The sequence below is a fragment of the Phytophthora cinnamomi genome (genome assembly GCF_018691715.1).
Source record: "Phytophthora cinnamomi strain GKB4 chromosome Unknown Contig61, whole genome shotgun sequence".
NCBI classification, from domain to species: Eukaryota; Oomycota; class Peronosporomycetes; order Peronosporales; family Peronosporaceae; genus Phytophthora; species Phytophthora cinnamomi.
Genome location: NW_027150994.1, coordinates 571,727 through 590,063, shown reverse-complemented (window position 1 = coordinate 590,063; position 18,337 = coordinate 571,727). Strand labels below are relative to the sequence as shown.

General features: G+C 51.8%; 1 protein-coding gene across 1 annotated transcript; it reads right to left on the bottom strand.

The window, feature by feature from the left end:
* Nucleotides 1–13,649: 13,649 nt before the first annotated feature.
* IUM83_17598 (NPP1 protein) lies at nt 13,650–14,882 on the bottom strand (the record flags this gene model as incomplete). Its single annotated transcript, XM_067942560.1, has 1 exon — nt 13,650–14,882. The coding sequence occupies one exon, from the start codon at nt 14,880–14,882 to the stop codon at nt 13,650–13,652; it is 1,233 nt and encodes a 410-aa protein (XP_067787371.1).
* Between the last annotated feature and the right edge of the window lie 3,455 nt (nt 14,883–18,337).

The window sequence follows — 18,337 nt, the reverse complement described above, 5'->3', positions numbered from 1 at the left end:
GTGAGTCCGCTGTTGAAGAACGCAGTGTCCGCATCCAACTGCTCGGTCACGTACGCCTTCGCCACCACCACTGACAACACAACTCGGATTGAGTTCATGTTGGCCACTGGCGAGTATGTCTCGAAGAAGTCTACGCCAAACTTCTGCTTGAACCCTTTCGCCACCAGGCGAGCCTTGTACCTGATTACTTGGCCGTGCTTGTTGCACTTCTTCGCGAACACCCACCGACATCCGATCGGCCGAGCATTTGCTGTCCTTTGCACCATCGTCCAGGACCCATTGTCAGCGTGTACTTTTAACTCCGCGTCCATCGCCTTGATCCACTCCGAAGACTCGTTGCTACGCATCGCCTGTTGATACCTGCTTGGCGCGTCGTCCGCCTCACCGACATTTGCAGCGTACGCCAACACAGCTTCTGCAAGTAGGTTGTCCTCGTCATACCTCGGTCGCTTAGGCGATGGAGGCCAGAAGTGATCATCGTTGTCCGAGTCTTCGCTGCTGTGCATCCTCGAGTCTTCGGCGCCTGCTAATCCATCTCCAAGAATCGCAGATTCACGTACACGCCGGATACGTTCCGGTTCTGGGTGGAACACCATTTCCTCAGTCATCGCTGTGTTCTCCACCCTTTGGAAGTTCGTCAGATCCTGTACCGATGACTCGTTCAACTCCGCCTCTCGCATCTCCGAGTCTTCGGCGGTTTCTTCCACTGACTCCAATGGGTTATCAGTCGTAGGTTGCTGCGCAGGTTCCGGTAATGCAGCATCCTCTCCATCCTCATCACTTGGATGGTCACCGAGTCTTAGGTGGACGCCGTGTCGTAGATGCCATTTACTTCTGGTTCGTCGAGTTTCACCGATCTGGTCACCTTCACCTTGTTTGACTCCAAGCCGTATACTCGGTAACCCTTCGAGTCTTCGGCGTACCCCAGGAACATGCACTTGAAGCTCTTTGCTTCCAGCTTCGTGCGCTTGGCCTTGTCAACGTGTGCATACCCGATCTGTAGTGGGTCTAACTTGACTCACTACTTTTGCTTACACATTGCGCTACGTGTATGAGGAAGCGTAAGAACTTAGTAATAATTTGAATTAATTGTACTTGAGTACACAAGTATAATGTAAATCAAATAAAGACCCCAAATGACTTAGATCAGGTAAAATGAGAACTGTATTGTTTGTAAATTGATCTTCCTCCTAAATCTGCTAAAACTGTTTATCATTTATGAAAGGGGTTGACAGCGGCTGGCCCGCCAATATGCATGTCTCTAATTTGGTAGAAAGATGCTGCTTTCTACCAATAGGATCTTTGGGTAGGTGTGGACCACTTATTGTGGTGGCCCACTTCAATGTATCCATTGGTGTGGCTTACACCAAGGTGAGGAAGTATCTAAAGCTTTTAACAGATATCTTATCTGTTAACATCACAAGTGGCTTGTAGCCACTTGTGCGTGTAGCCCCGTTACACCATCCCCCCTTAAGGTTAGACGCGCGGGGTCTCCGCACGTCAATCTTCGGAATTGACCGTTCGTCAATTCTCCGCGTTTGGAGAAAAAATCCGCGCTCATTGAACGAGGAGCGCGCCTCAAGAGAAGAAGACTTCAAAGTCGGTGGGGAGTCATCTCTCCATCGACGACTACTTCGAACGCCAGAAGGCGAAGTACGGCGACGTCGTCGACTTCGACGACGACGATGAGGATATGGAGGGCGAGGAGGACTCGCCCTCAAAGCGTAAAGACTCAGTGTCGAGCGAATCGCTCGACCCTCACGCCAAGAACGTTCGCCCGCGTGAAGGGGACGAATCGGACGCTTCGAGTTCGAAGCGTTCGCGTACTGAGAGCGATACCCCACTCGCTTCCGCTGGGGCTCTCAGTTCTCCGCGCGCTGCACCTGCAGCGCGCGATATATGGATGCCGTCCGCGTCCGAGATCTCGGACCGGTATGGGAACTCGGTACCGCCGAATGAGGTGCCACTATACGTATGCAGCGCCATCAAGGATGACGCCGTGGCTGCCGAGCTGTACTTTATGCGGAGACGCATCAAAGGCGCGATTATTACATCGGACTCTTCCATGAGCTCCGATGGTTTCAAAGCAAGAAAACATCTTCTCGCAGCAAAGTGCCCGAGTGGCAGGCACCTTGTCAAAGTTGGAACGCCTTTGTTGAAAACTTCAACAAGAAGCCGAGTGCTTACCGTGATCGCATTAAGCAAGAGCGTGATCGCTTCGAGACATACTCGAAGCGTGGAAAGTTGGAGCAACTCCACGTTGCTGCGGAGGAGGCTAATGTGCCGTGCGCTGAGCGCGAGGGCTTTCAGTGCGCGAAGTGCTTCCCAGGAGCGGTCAGCTTGAGCGACCGCGACCTGAATGGGTACACGTCGTTCCGTGTGCCCAAGAGTCTCAAAGAGCTCCGCGCTAAATTCTTAGCACGTGAGGGTTCGGGCGCTAGCGATGACCGCAGCGCTCACACTACTTCCGCTGCGCCAGCGCGTACCGCTCCTCGTACGCCCTCACCATTTCCGGAACGTCCTCCAGCAAGACGTTCCGCGGCTCCCATGTATCTTGATGGGGAGGAAATCCTCTCCAACGAATACGAAAACGAGCCCCTTGAGGGTTCGTTTTCGGGATACTATGGTCAACAATCCGCTCAACAATCCAGCGGGTTGAGCCGCGGGCATCACGGATCGGCGGTGGCGGGGGTGGGAACACGCCCCGGGTATGATCAGCCCCGGGCTGATCAGTACGCGCCTCTCCATGACCGGGTGACCGCCGTGGAGCGTCTACAGGGCGCTGAGTTCGCCGCCCTGAAGCCGGAGCTGGCGTACCAGAAGGCCCAAGTCGCGGCGGTCTCGCAGACCGCCTCGAATATCCAGGTCGAGCTGGGGACCCAGATGAAGGGGTTGCTCCAGCGCGTCCGCGCGCTGGAGGAGATGCTGCTCGTCGCTGAGGCCAAGGCTTCCGCTTCTGGTCGGCTCCTACCGAGGCTTCGGGTCAGCCGAGCTAAATGGCTCGTGCTGCAGGTATGGCTTCAGCTGCCCGACGTAAAAGGTAGGATGGAGGCGCATGCTAGACGGTATGTCTAGCGTGTAAGCGTTGCCGTGCCGTGCCAACACAGTGAACGGCCCGATGAAGCGCGGAGCAAGCTTACTTGCTCTGAAATCCGAAACGGCATGTTTAGGCAGGTTTTGTGTAGCTAACAAAACTAATGATCTAACTTTGAATTCATTTGTGTTGCCTCTGCCCACATTGTCTGCATTCAGCTTCTGTTGATCAACAGAAGCTGCTGTTGCATCCTGGACAAACCGAATTACGGCTTGTCTTTTGGTAATGAAGTTGGTTGCATCCGAGATGAAGTCATTTAGCTAGTTTTTCGCTGGAGGCCCGGACTTTGTATGGCTCTTCGCGGTGTCTGCGCCCTGCGCAGACCCGTGGTCTTTGTCCTTGTTGTTGGGGAGTCTGCGCCCTGCGCAGACTCATGTGGTTTGTTCATTGCTGCAGCTGACACTGTGCAAGCGTCAGCGGTTTTCTGCGGCTGCTGTATTGCAGTCGTAGATCCTCCCCCACTTAAAGTGGGAGCCATCACTCCGAGTAAACTCGGTAGACGTGGATGCCGCATGGCCTTCACGTAGAACGGTGTATGCCCGGTCGAGGCATGCACTGAGTTGTTGATGGCAAACTCTGCCATCGATAAACACTCGCTCCAGTATTGGAACGAGTGAGCGTAGCTCTTTAAAATGTCGACGAGTACGCGATTCACGCGCTCGGTTTGACCGTCCGTCTGCGGATGATCCGCAGTCGACATTGAAAGTTGGCTCCCAAGAAGTGTAAACACTTCTTGCCACAGGTGCGCTGTGAAGCGCGGGTCTCTGTCCGACACGATGTCGGTCGGCATACCATGGTGTTTGAACACCATGTCGACGAACAGACGGGCCGTCTGTTTCGCGGTCACCTCTGCCGGCACCGCAGCAAGATGTACCATCTTGCTGAAGCGGTCGACGAAGACCACAACACCGGTGTTCCCTCCGTTGTCCGGAGGAAGACCAAAGATGAAGTCCAATGACATGGACTTCCAACACTCCGACGGAGTCGGTAGTGATTGCAAAGGAGCCTGCGCCATTCGCGCAGGCTTTACGCGTTGGCATACCTCGCAAACACGGATGTACTTGCGCACCCACTTACACTGGTGGTGCCAGTAGAAGTCGCGCGTGAGAAGGACATATGTCTTCTCACATCCGAGATATCCCACAGTCGGGGCATCATGGTATTCGGACATGATCCTGAGTCGCAGATCACGGTCATTCGGCACGACAACGCGATCCGAGTTGTCGTCGACTGCATTGTAAAGCAGTAGTCCGTCGCGCACTCGAAAGCGGTGTGCACGCACACGAAGGTGCTTGGACAGCTTTTGATGAGACTTATCAGAAGGCGCTTTGCCATAGGCCAGCAAGAGCTTCGTGTCCGCGTCGTGCGCGTACGCGGCCTTCATGTCGTCCAACAGAGAAAACGTGGGTGAGCTCGATCGCATGGCGTCGATGGCTTTGACGTCAGCAGCTTCTCTGTAGTCCGGCCGACGTGACAACGCGTCGGCCACTACATTCAATCTTCCGGGTTTGTATTCGACCCGGAAGTTATACTCCGCAAAGAATGAGAGCCATCTCGCCATACTTTGTGATATGTGAGGTGACTTCACTGCTGTGCGCAGTGATGCATGGTCGGTGTAGACTACAAATGGTCTACATCCACGCAAATACACTCGGAACTTTGCGAGTGCGTATTTCATGCCAAGGAGTTCCTTGTCATGTACCAGATAGTTACGCTCAGCTGACCCGACTGGTAGTAGACGACACGATCACGGCCCTCGTGATCGTGCTGCATCAACGCGCATCCGATCGTGAAGTCGGATGCGTCGCACACTACGTGAAATGGGCGATCTTGGTCAGCCACTGCCAAGATCGGCGCCTCAGTCAAGCCCCGCTTGACTGCATCGAATGCCTTTTGGCAATCGGGTGTCCAATTCCACACAGCTTCTTTCTTAAGAAGCTGCGACAGCGGGTGGATCTTGCCCGCATAATCCTTCACGTACGTGGCCAAGCCAAGGAACTGCCTCAGTTCCTTGACACTTGAAGGCGTTGGCCATTCATTAATCACTCTGACCTTTTCCGGGTCAGGGCGAACACCATTTTCCCCTACGAGACACCCGAGGACGGGTATCTCGCTCGCCCCGAAGATACACTTCTTCAGGTTCGCGTAGAGCTGATGCTTTCGCATAAGTTCAAGTAGCTTCCGGAGATGCACCCGGTGCATCTCTACGTCGGTCTTCCCGTCCACAGCTCGGCTGTGGATGAACACATCATCGAAGTAGCTCGGCGCGAAGTCGCGCACCGAGCGCAACAAGTGCGTCACGCACCTGTTGAAGGTCGCAGGGGCGTTCTTAAGCCCCTGCGGCATTACTAGCCACTCCCAGAGCATGCCACTTGGCGTGCTCACTGCCGTGAGAGGGATGTCGCTCTCACGTGTTAGGATATGATAGAATCCATCTCGCAAGTTGAGAGCACTGTAAACGGTGCTCCCGACCATCGAATCGATGATAACATCTTTTCGTGGTATCGGCGTCTGTGCCAGTACCGTCACATCGTTCAGCTTGTTATACACATGAGCGATGCGCCATCCGCCGTGTGGCGTTTTGACACAGAACGTCGGAGCACTGTGCGGGGACTTTGATTCCCGCACTTGTCCAGCTTTGCGACGACTTTCAAAGAAGTCGTCGATTGTTTTTACTTGTTCTCGCGGCAGTGGCCACTGCCGCGTGACACAGTACTTCGTGCCCGGTACGAGATCAATCTCGTGCTGAATGCCCTTATCCTGCGGAAGCTCCGCAGGAATCTCTTCCGGGAGTACAAAGACGTACTCCCTCAACAGTCCGTAATAGGGACTCGACCTTAACGAGTCCCAACCTTGTTCCTCGCAGCGCCCTCGCTTCGTCTTCGCACTGAGGGTGTCTTCACTCTCAGTGATATTTCCCATGAAGAGCTGTCTCAGCTCTTCGCTCTCGCTCTCCGTTCTTTCGCTGTTCGAAAGAACGCAGACCTGCTCGATGCGTCCAACGTGCAAGTCGCGCGCGAAGCGCTTCCAGCTCATGACTGGAAGCGAAGTCAACTCCGACGCCGTCGTCGGAGGATTAGCGAGTTCCATGTCACGCTACTGGAATCCAGTATCGGTGCGCGTCAAGACGCTTAGCGTCTCGATATCCGGCGTCACCGCCTCAGTCTGCTCAGCAGACGGTTCTTGTTGCGTCTCGGTCCCGGACCGAGACTTGCGCGGCGTTCTTCGCTTGCGCCGCCTTCTTGTTGTGCGGAGCCCGGCCCCGCACAATTGTTCTTTTGATCCAGGCCCGGCCGTGGACAGTTGTTCGCCGGCGGACCCTGTCCGCGGGCGCGCGGTACCAAGCCCGGCTGTAGGACAGCATGCAAATTGCGTCAGTGCGGTACGTTTGCAACCGTCCGCACTGTTTGCAGCGGCAACTCCCGGAGTTGACACGCCTTCGCCACCTCGACGCCATTTATTGGCGGAGCCCCTCACGACCGAAGGTGCGTCGGCTCCCGAAGCCGACGCGTCGTTGTCGACCTGACCTCGTCGGGTCAGGGACTGTCCCTTACACACTTGAACGTGGGTGTTGGTTCCCGGAACCAGCACATCGTTTTCTTCTGACGTCGGCGGTATTGCCGACGGTGGTCTCACTTGTGCGCGCCCTCGCGCACTTCTTGGGCACTCCGGGACAGCAGCATTAAGCGCTGTCTCGACTGGTGAGCCGCGCGCACCTGCTGGTGTGTGCGCTGCGGTAACAGGGTCATCGCTCTCTGTTCCGCTGACGCGGCCGAAGCGCACGAGCGTGCGCTTCTTCCAGTCTATCACCGGATCATGCCGTGCAAGTCACGGCGTGCCCATTACTACGTCGAACTTATCGTCTATGTCCAGGACGATAAAGTGTTCGACAAACACTCGTTGTTTCTACGAGAAGCGCACGTTCACGGCGCGCTTCTCGGTCTTCACGATGGCACCTGTTGCCAGTCGTACCTCCAGAAGACTTCGAGGTACATTTACCTCCTCGAAGTCAAGTCTCGGCAGGATCCGTAGTCGAACAAAATTTTTCGACCCGCCTGAATCTACCAAAGCTCGAAGCGAGTCGTTCGCTCTCTTCGAGTAAACTTTCGGGATGACTAGGTTCGGTCTGTCATCTTGATTCTTGCAGCGAGAGCTAGGCCCACTGGGGATTGCAGTCCTCAGTGTCGCGTGCCCGATGTCGGCACGCGTGACCGCATTACCAGTAGGGCGCCCCGCGCCTACTGGATGTTCGCGTTTTTTGTTGGTCCGCGGCGATGCCTAGCATCGCCATGACGGCCACCTCCAGGGGGCATGGGAGCTGTGCACTCCCGTGCAAAGTGACCGATCCTTTCGCAACGGACGTCACCTCCCTGATGCTGGTAACCAGCAGTTGTTGCGTTCGAGAGTCCATGGGTTCCGGACCTCTCGTCCTCGCTATCGGGCGCGGTTGCGGCTTCGGGACGTCTGCATGGAGTTTACCCTGCCGCAGGCTAAACGCTTCTTGCATGGCAAGGGTGATTGCAGGTTTGAGAGTACTCGGGTACTCTCGGAAGAGATAGGTCTTCACGGGCCTATCGCAAAGCTCCTTCATGAATGTAACGACTTGAGTCGCCTCGTCTATCGGGTTGGTCACGATGTTCGAGACCAAGCATCGTGCGCGCTGCGCGTAAGCATGGACGTCATGCTTACCTTGCTGAAGGTCGAGGAACTCCGCCCTTGACCGGAACTCGTTTTGCGGGGGCTCAAACGCTTGTCTGAGCTCCTCTTTGAATACTTCGTACGTACTAAAGCACGTAGGATCGGAGAGTCGGCGTCCATACGCCCAACTCCTTGCGCGTCCGCCAAGGCAGGACATGGCGAACGCGACCTTCGACAGCGGGTCGACGATGCGTCGAGCCGCTATGGCTGTGTCGAGTTCGACAAGCCATCGGAGGAGAGGCTCGCCCTTTCTTCCCACGTAATTGCTTACGCTCAACTTTAATGGTTGAGCACGCGGTGTCGTCCCTGACGACGCCGTCACTGAGGAAGCAACATCACGCTGATCCTTCATGATGAACTCCAGAGCAACACCATGTTGCTCCGTCGGCGATAGCGTACGCAGCATCGTAGCTATCGCCGCTTCTCCAATGACTGTTGACAGTCGTTGGAGGGCTTCCCACTCTGGGTCAGACAGGTGGGGGCAGTCAGCGCGTGCAACATGCGTTGCAGGCGTGTTGGAGCTCTCCATGGGCCCTCCGTGCTCATGTGGTTCTCGGCTCCGCGTTCGTACACCGCGTATGAACGTCAAGCAGTCTGTCGCTGGACGGACTACAAAGTGCTACCAGGTGTAGTGGGTCTAACTTGACTCACTACTTTAGCTTACACGTCGCGCTACGTGTATGAGGAAGCGTAAGTACTTAGTAATAATTTGAATTAATTGTACTTGAGTACACAAGTATAATGTAAATCAAATAAAGACTCCAAGTGACTTAGATTAGGTAAAATGAGAACTGTATTGTTTGTAAATTGATCTTCCTCCTAAATCTGCTAAAACTGTTTATCATTTATGAAAGGGGTTGACAGCGGCTGGCCCGCCGATATGCATGTCTCTAATTTGGTAGAAAGATGCTGCTTTCTACCAATAGGATCTTTGGGTAGGTGTGGACCACTTATTGTGGTGGACCACTTCAATGTATCCATTGCTGTGACTTACACCAAGGTGAGGACGTATCTAAAACTTTTAACAGATATCCTATCTGTTAACATCACAAGTGGCTTGTAGCCACTTGTGCGTGTAACCCCGTTACATGCACCAAACGATGCGGCTTCGAGAAATGCACTATTTGAACGACTACCGACTGATTTTGATAATGACGGAGACAATACTCATCTGATCCATGTGATCTGTGGAGAATTTAATTTAGCTTTGGATCCGCGAGTTGATACGATCACTGCATGTTCTCGACCTCACTCCAGTAGGAATGCTTTGATATCATGGATGACAGACCTAAATGTTGTAGATGCATGGAGACTCCATCATCCAGACTCAACCTTATTTTCGGGTCCAATTCCTCGTCGGAATCGGCTAGACTATATGTTTATTTCTGACGATTTGACATCATCAAGTTAGCATGATTCTGGATATAAAGATTGGGAAGGTAGTGACCACAGAGCTCACCATGTTGAGCTCACATCGTGGCATCACCCCACTGGCCCGGGTTTTTGGCGACTTCCTGACTGGTTTCTTCAGATACTACAACTCCGAGATGATATACGGGAGGAAGCTAAAAAGGTCCTCCAGATTCTAAAAACCTCGAGGAATCCCGGAATTGTGTGGAAAACATGGAAACAGCGAATGAAGAGCTACCTCAAGAAATGCCAGCATAATTTAAAATCAACTGAACGAGCTGAACTCACCCATGCTCGACAGCAATTGGAAGAATGTGCTTCGGCTGCTGCTCGAGATAGCGACAACGAGTAGATCTCTTTAGATCTTTATTTTGCAAAGGAGAGATACGAGGAATGTAAGGAAGAATGGGAGGCGTTTCAAAGTACAGTTGGATTTGAACGCACGGTAACTGAATCAGAGAAAAGCTCGACGTTTATCTTTCGCTCTCCACGTTTTGAACTACGACATACACCGTTGGATTCGATAATGCGCTCAGAGGGAACAGTATCTAGCGACCCAGCAGACATTGTTAGTGGCTTTCAACGTCATTGGGGGAAAATCCTCGTAGATTCTTGATACGCGCAAAGTGAACCACAGCCAAATGATAATGCCCAACAGCAATTACTGGACTCAATTGATCGTACGCTTACAACGGAAGCAAAACAAATTCTTGATTCGGAGCTAACCGGCGAAGAAGTAGCTGATGCAATACGATCCATGCGTGGGCATTCTGCTCCGGGGCCCGATGGATTCACCACAGCCTTTTATCACATTGCTTCTGCGGTGTTTGGAGAAATACTACGCATTGTGTTTCGATATCAACTGCAACGGGGAGAACTTCTACCACACCAGAGGTATTCATCGGTGGTGCTCCTTTTCAAAAAGGGGGACCGATCGAACCCTGGTAATTATCGACCGATAACATTAATGCCCGTGGAAGTCAAGGCACTATCCAAAACACTGACAGAGAGACTAAAACCTTTCATGACATTGCTAGTTCATCCAGATCAAAAAGTTTTCATTCCTGGAAGATCCACTCATCACCAAGTAATGCTAGTTTGAGATCTTCAACATTTGGTAACTAGTCGAGGGGGGAAAGCTGTTGCTGCATTTCTTGATGTTGCCAAAGCATATGACCGCGTGAATAGAGACTATTTACTGAAAGTAATGGAGCGTCAAGGTTTTGGACCCAAGTTTTTAACATGGATAAAGCTCCTCTACAATCGGTCACAATGGTCATTAATGATAAATGGATGGGCGCAAGCTGCTCTAGAGCCCTCTCGAGGGGTTAAGCAAGGTGATTCGATATCACCTTTTCTTTTTGCTTTAGCTCTGGAACCTTTAGGAAATTTGATTCGTGCACAACGGCAGTGCGGTGTTGCGGTTGATGAGGAGGTATCGATTCCTGTGGCCTTTTTCGCAGACGACACTGTTATTTTCAATGGATGTAACACATCTACAACGACAATTGCGAATAGTTGACATGTATTGTGCTGGATCAGGCGCGAAGCTTAACCCTGCCAAGAGTGTGATTATGAGTCTAAATAGGCATCGCCCAGCACCCAAGCTCGAACCACTACATTCGCTGCAGAATGACGAGATCGTAAAATACCTTGGAATTCCGTTCGGAAATTTGATACCTCCACCCAACTAGCCGAGACTTTGGATCAAAAGTTAATGAATCGTCTTCGCTTGTGGAAGGGAAGGGCACGTACTCTAATGGGGCGCCGGTTAATTGTTGAAGCGATGATAGTATCAACGATTTGGTACTTCACAACCACAGTTAATATCCCAGTTCGTTTTATTAATCGGTGGCACCCGATACGTGCTGTACAATAGAGTGTCAACAAGATCCGGGGGAATAAACATAGTAAAAAAAGGAATGGCGATATTACCACGAGGAAAAGATGGAATCGGAGTACTGGACATCGCAGTAATAGTCAAAAGACAGCATTTTAAGATACTTCAACAATTTATACAGGCGCTGCAAACTCACAATGAAGATACAGACTCTGTGTGGTACCGTCCAATAACGGGATTATTGTTCCAACGATACGGATTTGATTTGATTTGATTGCGGTTTAGACGGCTAACTACGCCCGAAGCCGCGCTGAGCGCAGCAACGCCTACGGGTATACCCATACTTCTTCTGTTCCATCCACTGCTGCTCCTGCTCCAGCCGCTGCTGCCCCTCGACTCCGTCTCACGACACTCTAACAGCACGCCCATGCTGCTGTTCCTCCATCAGGTCTCTTTGATGGTCCTACCAATACATTTTCCAAGTCAAAAATCTTTTGCCGAAGAGGCGCCCACTCCGAGGCTCCTCCGGACCTTGCCGCTACACGAGCATTCCAGCTCAAATCGCAAAAGTACTGTTCCAACGGTACGGAGCATATTCTCGGAAGTGGTCTGCTGAGTTTCTTCTCCAGAACCCACCAAAACCGCCTGGTTGGGGGGCAACGAAGCTACCTATTTGGTGGCGTCAGCTATTAAGGATTGGAACCGTTTAAAATGGCCTCACCGTTACTCTTTACAGTACACGAGAGCAAAAGAGGTTCAATACGCGCTGTGTAGTCCAATCTGGTGGAATATATCAACAACCTTTCAAGTTTTTCATCGACAAGAAGCGGCTCGTACACCTTTGGGAATAGGAACAAATAACTTTAGATTCCTGTGCCGTGAACTAGCGCATAAACAACTTCGATGTGTAGCTGACTTTCTGGATGAATGTCATCCCTGGCCCACTGCTTACGGGTTTTTCTGTAAGATTCGCACACTGGTACGGCCGATGCTAGGATCAAGAATTTTTGTGTCTGATATATTTACGTTATACCATCAAATGACTCAAGTATTTCGTCGAGTGTTACCTCACCCAGAAGCTGGTGGAGTGAGTGCCGCTACGATGGGGATTTTTCCACCAACATTTGGAGTGATAACAGACAAAGGAACCAGATTTTTCCCGAACCTTCAGTTGACAGATTGGAACGAACTTCTACGACCTGCTAACGTGATCAGCACTCAACCAATGCAAGAGCTAGGATACGAATTCATTCGACACTATCCCAGTACAATCTACTGCGCCGATGTCTTACTCCTGTAGTCCATGACGTCATGCTTCGACTGATTTTTGGAGATCTGATTGTTGCGCATTCCAAAAGTACAGGAATGTGTTCGGGAAGCATGTACAGCCATTGAAACAGTTGAACACTGTTTCTTCACATGCCCTGCAATACATGAAATGTGGTGACTCTTTGGAATCCATGGAGAAACGCTTTCCGCACAGACTTATGCTGGCAGCTTTTGCTTTTCCCACACCACAAGACATCAAAGCGGGATGGAGACACCAATACAAAGTTTTACTAATATTATGGAGAGTTCATACAGATATAGTTTTTCATTCAACTTGGCGATTACGCAATGAATTGCACTTTCATGAAACAGAAGATAACCAGCCAAATATTCAGAGATTGGTGAAGTCATTTGGTAGACATTGCCGGTATATCTTCCAGCATCCCGATACGCTCAAGCTATCCAAACAGGCAGTTGCTGACGTGCTTAAACGACTAGGTTTTGATACGCCGACATCAAATACGATTACCCACTCCAAGCGAACCAATTCGGATCCCAAGATAAGACCAAATTGTTTACTGTAGCCAATCGGTCTACCTGTAGCTAGCAAAACGAAACGCCCGCTAAATAGTTAATCAAATTTAATTCTTCTTCGGGTATACCCGAGTATATCTATAAGTTGTATGCAGTATAGCCGCTTGTCTGCCTTTGTTTTAGATACTGTATATCTCGCTGTGCGTTCCGGCGGCGGATTTTTCCATCCTGGAGTTGAGCTCTTCGAGTGCTGCTACTCCTCGAATCAGCACTCATCGTGACGCGGGGCCATGATGACTAGCCGCCATAATTGCTTGAATATGCAACAATGTGGATCAATACAATAATAACATCGCCGTTTTCTCTGCGGCATTTCTGTCTCAGTGCTCAATCCTACACATTTCACGTGTACATTGTTTGCTCAGGATAATGTTTACTGTCTCTTTCTGCTTGACGATGACCTGCCTTGGTGAGCACAGCTCTCACAACCGAAATTGCAAGCGCAACAAAAAAAATTGAGAAAATGGAGTTTGAAACCAAAGACATGGCAATATTGTTCCCAGTGACGAAGGTTTTGAAGAACTTCTCATCCCCCTCCCCACACCGAACGCACAGAACGTATCAGTATCGCCTCCAGTACCTTTAGCGATGAGACTGGTGATACCAGCTATGAGGCTGGGCTAGAGGAGCAACGAAGTACTGAATATTCCGCCTTCAACAAAAGAGCACGCGCGACGAACTGAGGTGCCTAGCAATGGAGGCTCATTTATATTGTTTATTCTACATCGATACTACATGAAGTAGCTAGCATTCGATACCGGTCCGAACGTCGTCAAGTAGCATTCTCCACATGTTCGTCGTCATTTCCACTTTATCCGCCTCTAACGACTTGCTCAACAAGTTGTAAAACGGCGTAATCGCGGGCTGCGGACACTGGGGGTCGCAAAACCGCATGGGAACTTGTTGGACGCAGCCCGAAAGGACCACACCCCCAGGCGATGGCTCGACGCAGAGCCAACCCGTTTCTTCTGCGTGAAGCCCGCGGAATGCGTCATCACCCTCCGAGGACACCTTCCAGACTAGGACCATACGCTTTTCGTCGAAATAGCGACGCGAAACATAGCGCTGTGCCAACGTACCAATGCCCGCAGCCCGGAGTACTCGAGACCTCATAAATACGTCGCTGTCTGGAGCAACCTCGATGTCGCCGAAAGCTGGTACCTCATGTTCCTGTACAGCTCTCCACGCTACGTCGCACGTCTGTTGAAACGAGTACGGCAGCATGGCCCTGTTCACGTGCTGGATATACGCCACATCACCGTCTGAATTGCGTCTGTGGATGGTGGTGACCAGAGTTGTTTCAGGCAGCAAAACCACACCACAAGCATCCATTACCGTGTCCACTCGAGCGTAGCAGCCTTCTAGCTGCTGCAGATACGTGGTGTACAGTACGCTTGTCATCGAGTGGAATATCGGAATACTAGTCTCCAGAGGAAACCTGCCGGCTCTGTCCGCATTAGCCTTGCTGTACATTCGGCGGAGACTTTTTTTAATGTACTCCGCTTGATACGCCATAGCGGAGACTAGCTGTAGCTGTCGCGCTTCCGACTTGAGTCGTTGAGTTCGCTGGAAATCCGCCTCCATCCAGCCAGAGCTGGTGCGTTGGTTGCTGGCTGCCTCCATCTTCTGCCTCTGCCTCTCTGCCTCTTGCGCCAAGGCCTCCAAGTGTCGGGAGAGCTCGTTTACTTGGCACTGAAGCTCGTCGCGACTATCTTTGAGTCGCTGGCGATGTCGCCGTTGTCGGACCTTCTCCTTCTCCCTTTTGGTGCTGCGTTTGTTGGCCTGGGCGTTGTCGTCACTGCTGGCGCTAGATGGGCTTACGGTGTCCACGACTTGTGTCACGAAGGGCGAAGATTTGTTGCTTGCGTCTCCTATCAACCCGATGGTCGGCACCTTGGGCGTGAGCGGGGCGTCGAAATCGAGCAGCCCGACGATGTCGTCTATCAAGACCTGGTCGTTCGACAGCGAGTCCGCCATGTATCACTCCAGAGGTCGGTTGGGACTGAGCTGATCGCACACTGGCGCGAAGGTGGAGAGGACGTGACCCCACCCCTTTCTCGACCTGGCCACACAGGCAAATCACTTGGACTTCTTCGGATAAGATCAGCCAGGTGGCGTAGTGAGCCGACAGAGATCTATCTCTGCCTGAGGCAGCCTGTTATTGCGGCATAGCTCCCCGAGTTCTGATAATCGCGCGAAGACCCGTAATAGCTTTGTATTGATTTCGCCCACTAGTTATCATTTTGCTTGCAGCAATTTTACTGGCCAAAATAGTTGATACCACCTTTTGAAATATTGTTCGGCTAATATCAGTCAAAGGAGGATGAAACTACCCAAAAATTATTGCCAAGCATCTCCTCTTGAGGTAATAGTGGGTTACATTGCCAAACGAGAATTGAGAGTGTGCGAATGAGGCTTGGTAGTCGAGTGAGTAGTTGGAAGGAAATCCGAAAGTGAGCTCGATTTAGGTTAGTGTGTTTGCCAGCTAGCAGTCCCTACTGTATGCAATGTTCCCTAGTAGGTGAGGCTTGTAGATGTGGTCCAAACGATCTCGGCTGCGGTCCAAACGAAGTTGCCAGTCGTAAGACTGATCCGCCTAGTCACGGCTGCGGCTCAAAACGGTTGACTCAACACATGCAAATCATAAGCACCCAAATTGAAGTTGTCGTCCAATCACATTCCAGTATCAGAGATAGTCCAGCCAATCAGGTTGCGAGATCTTCCCATCTTCAACCACAGACCCCGGTGGCACGTGCTAGCACGCGCAGTCCGTCTGCCTCGCGGTAGGGATCCAGTCGATCAGACAGCGAAGTGCAACCTCAACACCCCCACTCAATTCGATGTCTCGAGCTTGGGTCCAACGTTGCTACACATCATCAAGTAGCGGAGCGTCTTCGACGATAGACCCTTTGTCATGAAGTCAGCGAGCTGGTTCTTGGTCTCCACATACTCCAACGCGACTTCGTTGCTCACCACCTTCTCGCGAATGAAGTGGTAGCGTATGTCGATGTGTTTCGTGCGAGCTTGGTATCCAACATTCTTCGCCAATGCCATCGCGCCTTGGTTGTCTTCATGGATCACCGTAGCCCCCACTTGTTCAGTGCCAATGTCCTTCAATAGACGGCGCATCCAGACGCACTCCTTCACGCATTCGCTCAGCGCCATATACTCGGCCTCTGTAGAACTTAACGCGATAGTCTTCTGATACGTCGAACGCCACACCACAGGAGCACCGCACATCATCAACATCGTCCCGCTTACGGAACGACGGTCGTCGCGGCTGCCGGCCCAGTCCGCATCCGAGTAGGCGACGAGCTCGGTTCCACATAACCCATCGTACGTGATTCCCACGTCCTTGGTCTTCAGTAGGTAGCGCACTACCTTGATTCCGGCGTCCCAGTGCTTCTGGCCAGGGTTCTCCAGGAAACGACTCAACTTGACAACCGCGACCGAAATGTCAGGTCGTGTTCCACATGCCAGGTACATCAGGCTGCCCACCAGCGATCGGTAGGGCTTCGACTTCATCTTGGTCTTCTCTTCTTCCGCCTGCGGTTCGTCGGCCTTGGTCAGATGAACTCCAGCTTCCATAGGCGATGTGCACGGCTTCGCGTTCTCTTGCCCAAACTTCTTGATGATCGACTCGGTGTCCGCTTGTTGAGATATCCTCAGTGTCTTGCGATCCATGTTGTAGTCGATCTCAATTCCAAGAATGAAACGTGCGCGCCCGAGGTTCTTGATTCGAAACTTCTCCGCGATTCCAGCCTTCACCGATGTAATCACCGCATTGTCCCGCGATGCGATCAGCATGTCGTCCACGTAGAGACACACAATGCAGTGGTCGTCTCCATCCCCTCTTGTGTACACACACGGGTCGGCGTCAGCAGGCTTGAATCCCATCACCTTGAGGTGCGCGTCAATCGTTTCGTTCCATATTCGTGACGCCTGCTTGAGTCCGTACAAACTTTGCAGCAACATGCAAACGACGTCCTCTTCACCATCTTCTTCGGCAAGTGCCAAGAGATCTCGGAGTCCCTCTGGCAAGTCCATGTAGATCTCTTCTTCCAGCTTGCCGTACAGGAACGCGGTGTCGACGTCGCATTGCTCGATGTCGTATCCATCTGCGACACACTTCGCCAGTTTGGCGCGAATCGAGTTGAGATAAGCCACCGGGGCGTACGTCTCTTCGTAGTCCACGCCGTGACGTTGCGAGTAACCCTTGGCTACGAGACGGGCCTTGTGACGAATGACTTGTCCCTTCTTGTAGTGGGTCTAACTTGACTCACTACTTTAGCTTACACGTTGCGCAACGTGTATGAGGAAGCGTAAGTACTTAGTAATTACTTAGGTTAATTATATTTGAATACACAAATATAAGTTAAGTAACAAAAGGATTCCAAGTGACTTAGATTAGGTAAAATGAGAACCGTATTGTTTGTAAATTGATCTTCCTCTAAAAGCTGCTAAAAACTGTTTATCATCTATGAAAGGGTTGGCAGCGGCTGGCTGTCAGAGCCCCGCTAATATGCATGTCTCTGATTGGTAGAAAGATGCTGCTTTCTACCAATAGGATCTTTGGGTATGTGTGGACCACTCATTGTGGTGGTCCACTTCAATGTATCCATCGGTGTGTCTTACACCAATGTGAGGAAGTATCCAAAACGTTTAACAGATAACCTATCTGTTAAATTCACAAGTGGCTTGCAGCCACTTGTGCGTGTAACCCCGTTACACCATCCCCCCTTAAGGTTAGACGCGCGGGGTCCCCGCACGTCAATCTTTGGAATTGACCATTCGTCAATTCTCCGCGTTTGGAGAAGAAATCCGCGCTCATTCAACGATGAGCGCGCCTCAGAAGAAGTCCGCAAAGTCGATGGGGAGTCATCTCTCCATCGACGACTACTCGAACGCCAGAAGGCGAAGTATGGTGACGTCGTCGACTTTGACGGCGACGATGAAGACATGGAGGGCGAGGAAGACTCGCCCTCAAAGCGTAAAGACTCAGTGTCGAGCGAATCGCTCGACCCTCACGCCAAGAACGTTCGCCCGCGTGAAGGGGGACGAATCGGACGCTTCGAGTTCGAAGCGTTCGCGTACTGAGAGCGATACCCCACTCGCTTCCGCTGGGGCTCTCAGTACTCCGCGCGCTGCTGCTGCAGCGCGTGATGTTAAAGCTCAAGGCTCTCCGCGCGCTGCGCCTGCAGCGCGCGATCCATGGATGCCGTCCGCGTCCGAGATCGCGGACCGGTTTGGGAACTCGGTACCTCCGAATGAGGTGCCGCTGTACGTATGCAGCGCCATCAAAGATGACGCTGTGGCTGCCGAGCTGCACTTTGATGCGGAAACGCATCAAAGGCACGATACTACATCGGACTCTTTCATGAGCTCCGATGGTTTCAAAGCAAGAAGACCTCTTCTCGCAGCAAAGTGCCCGA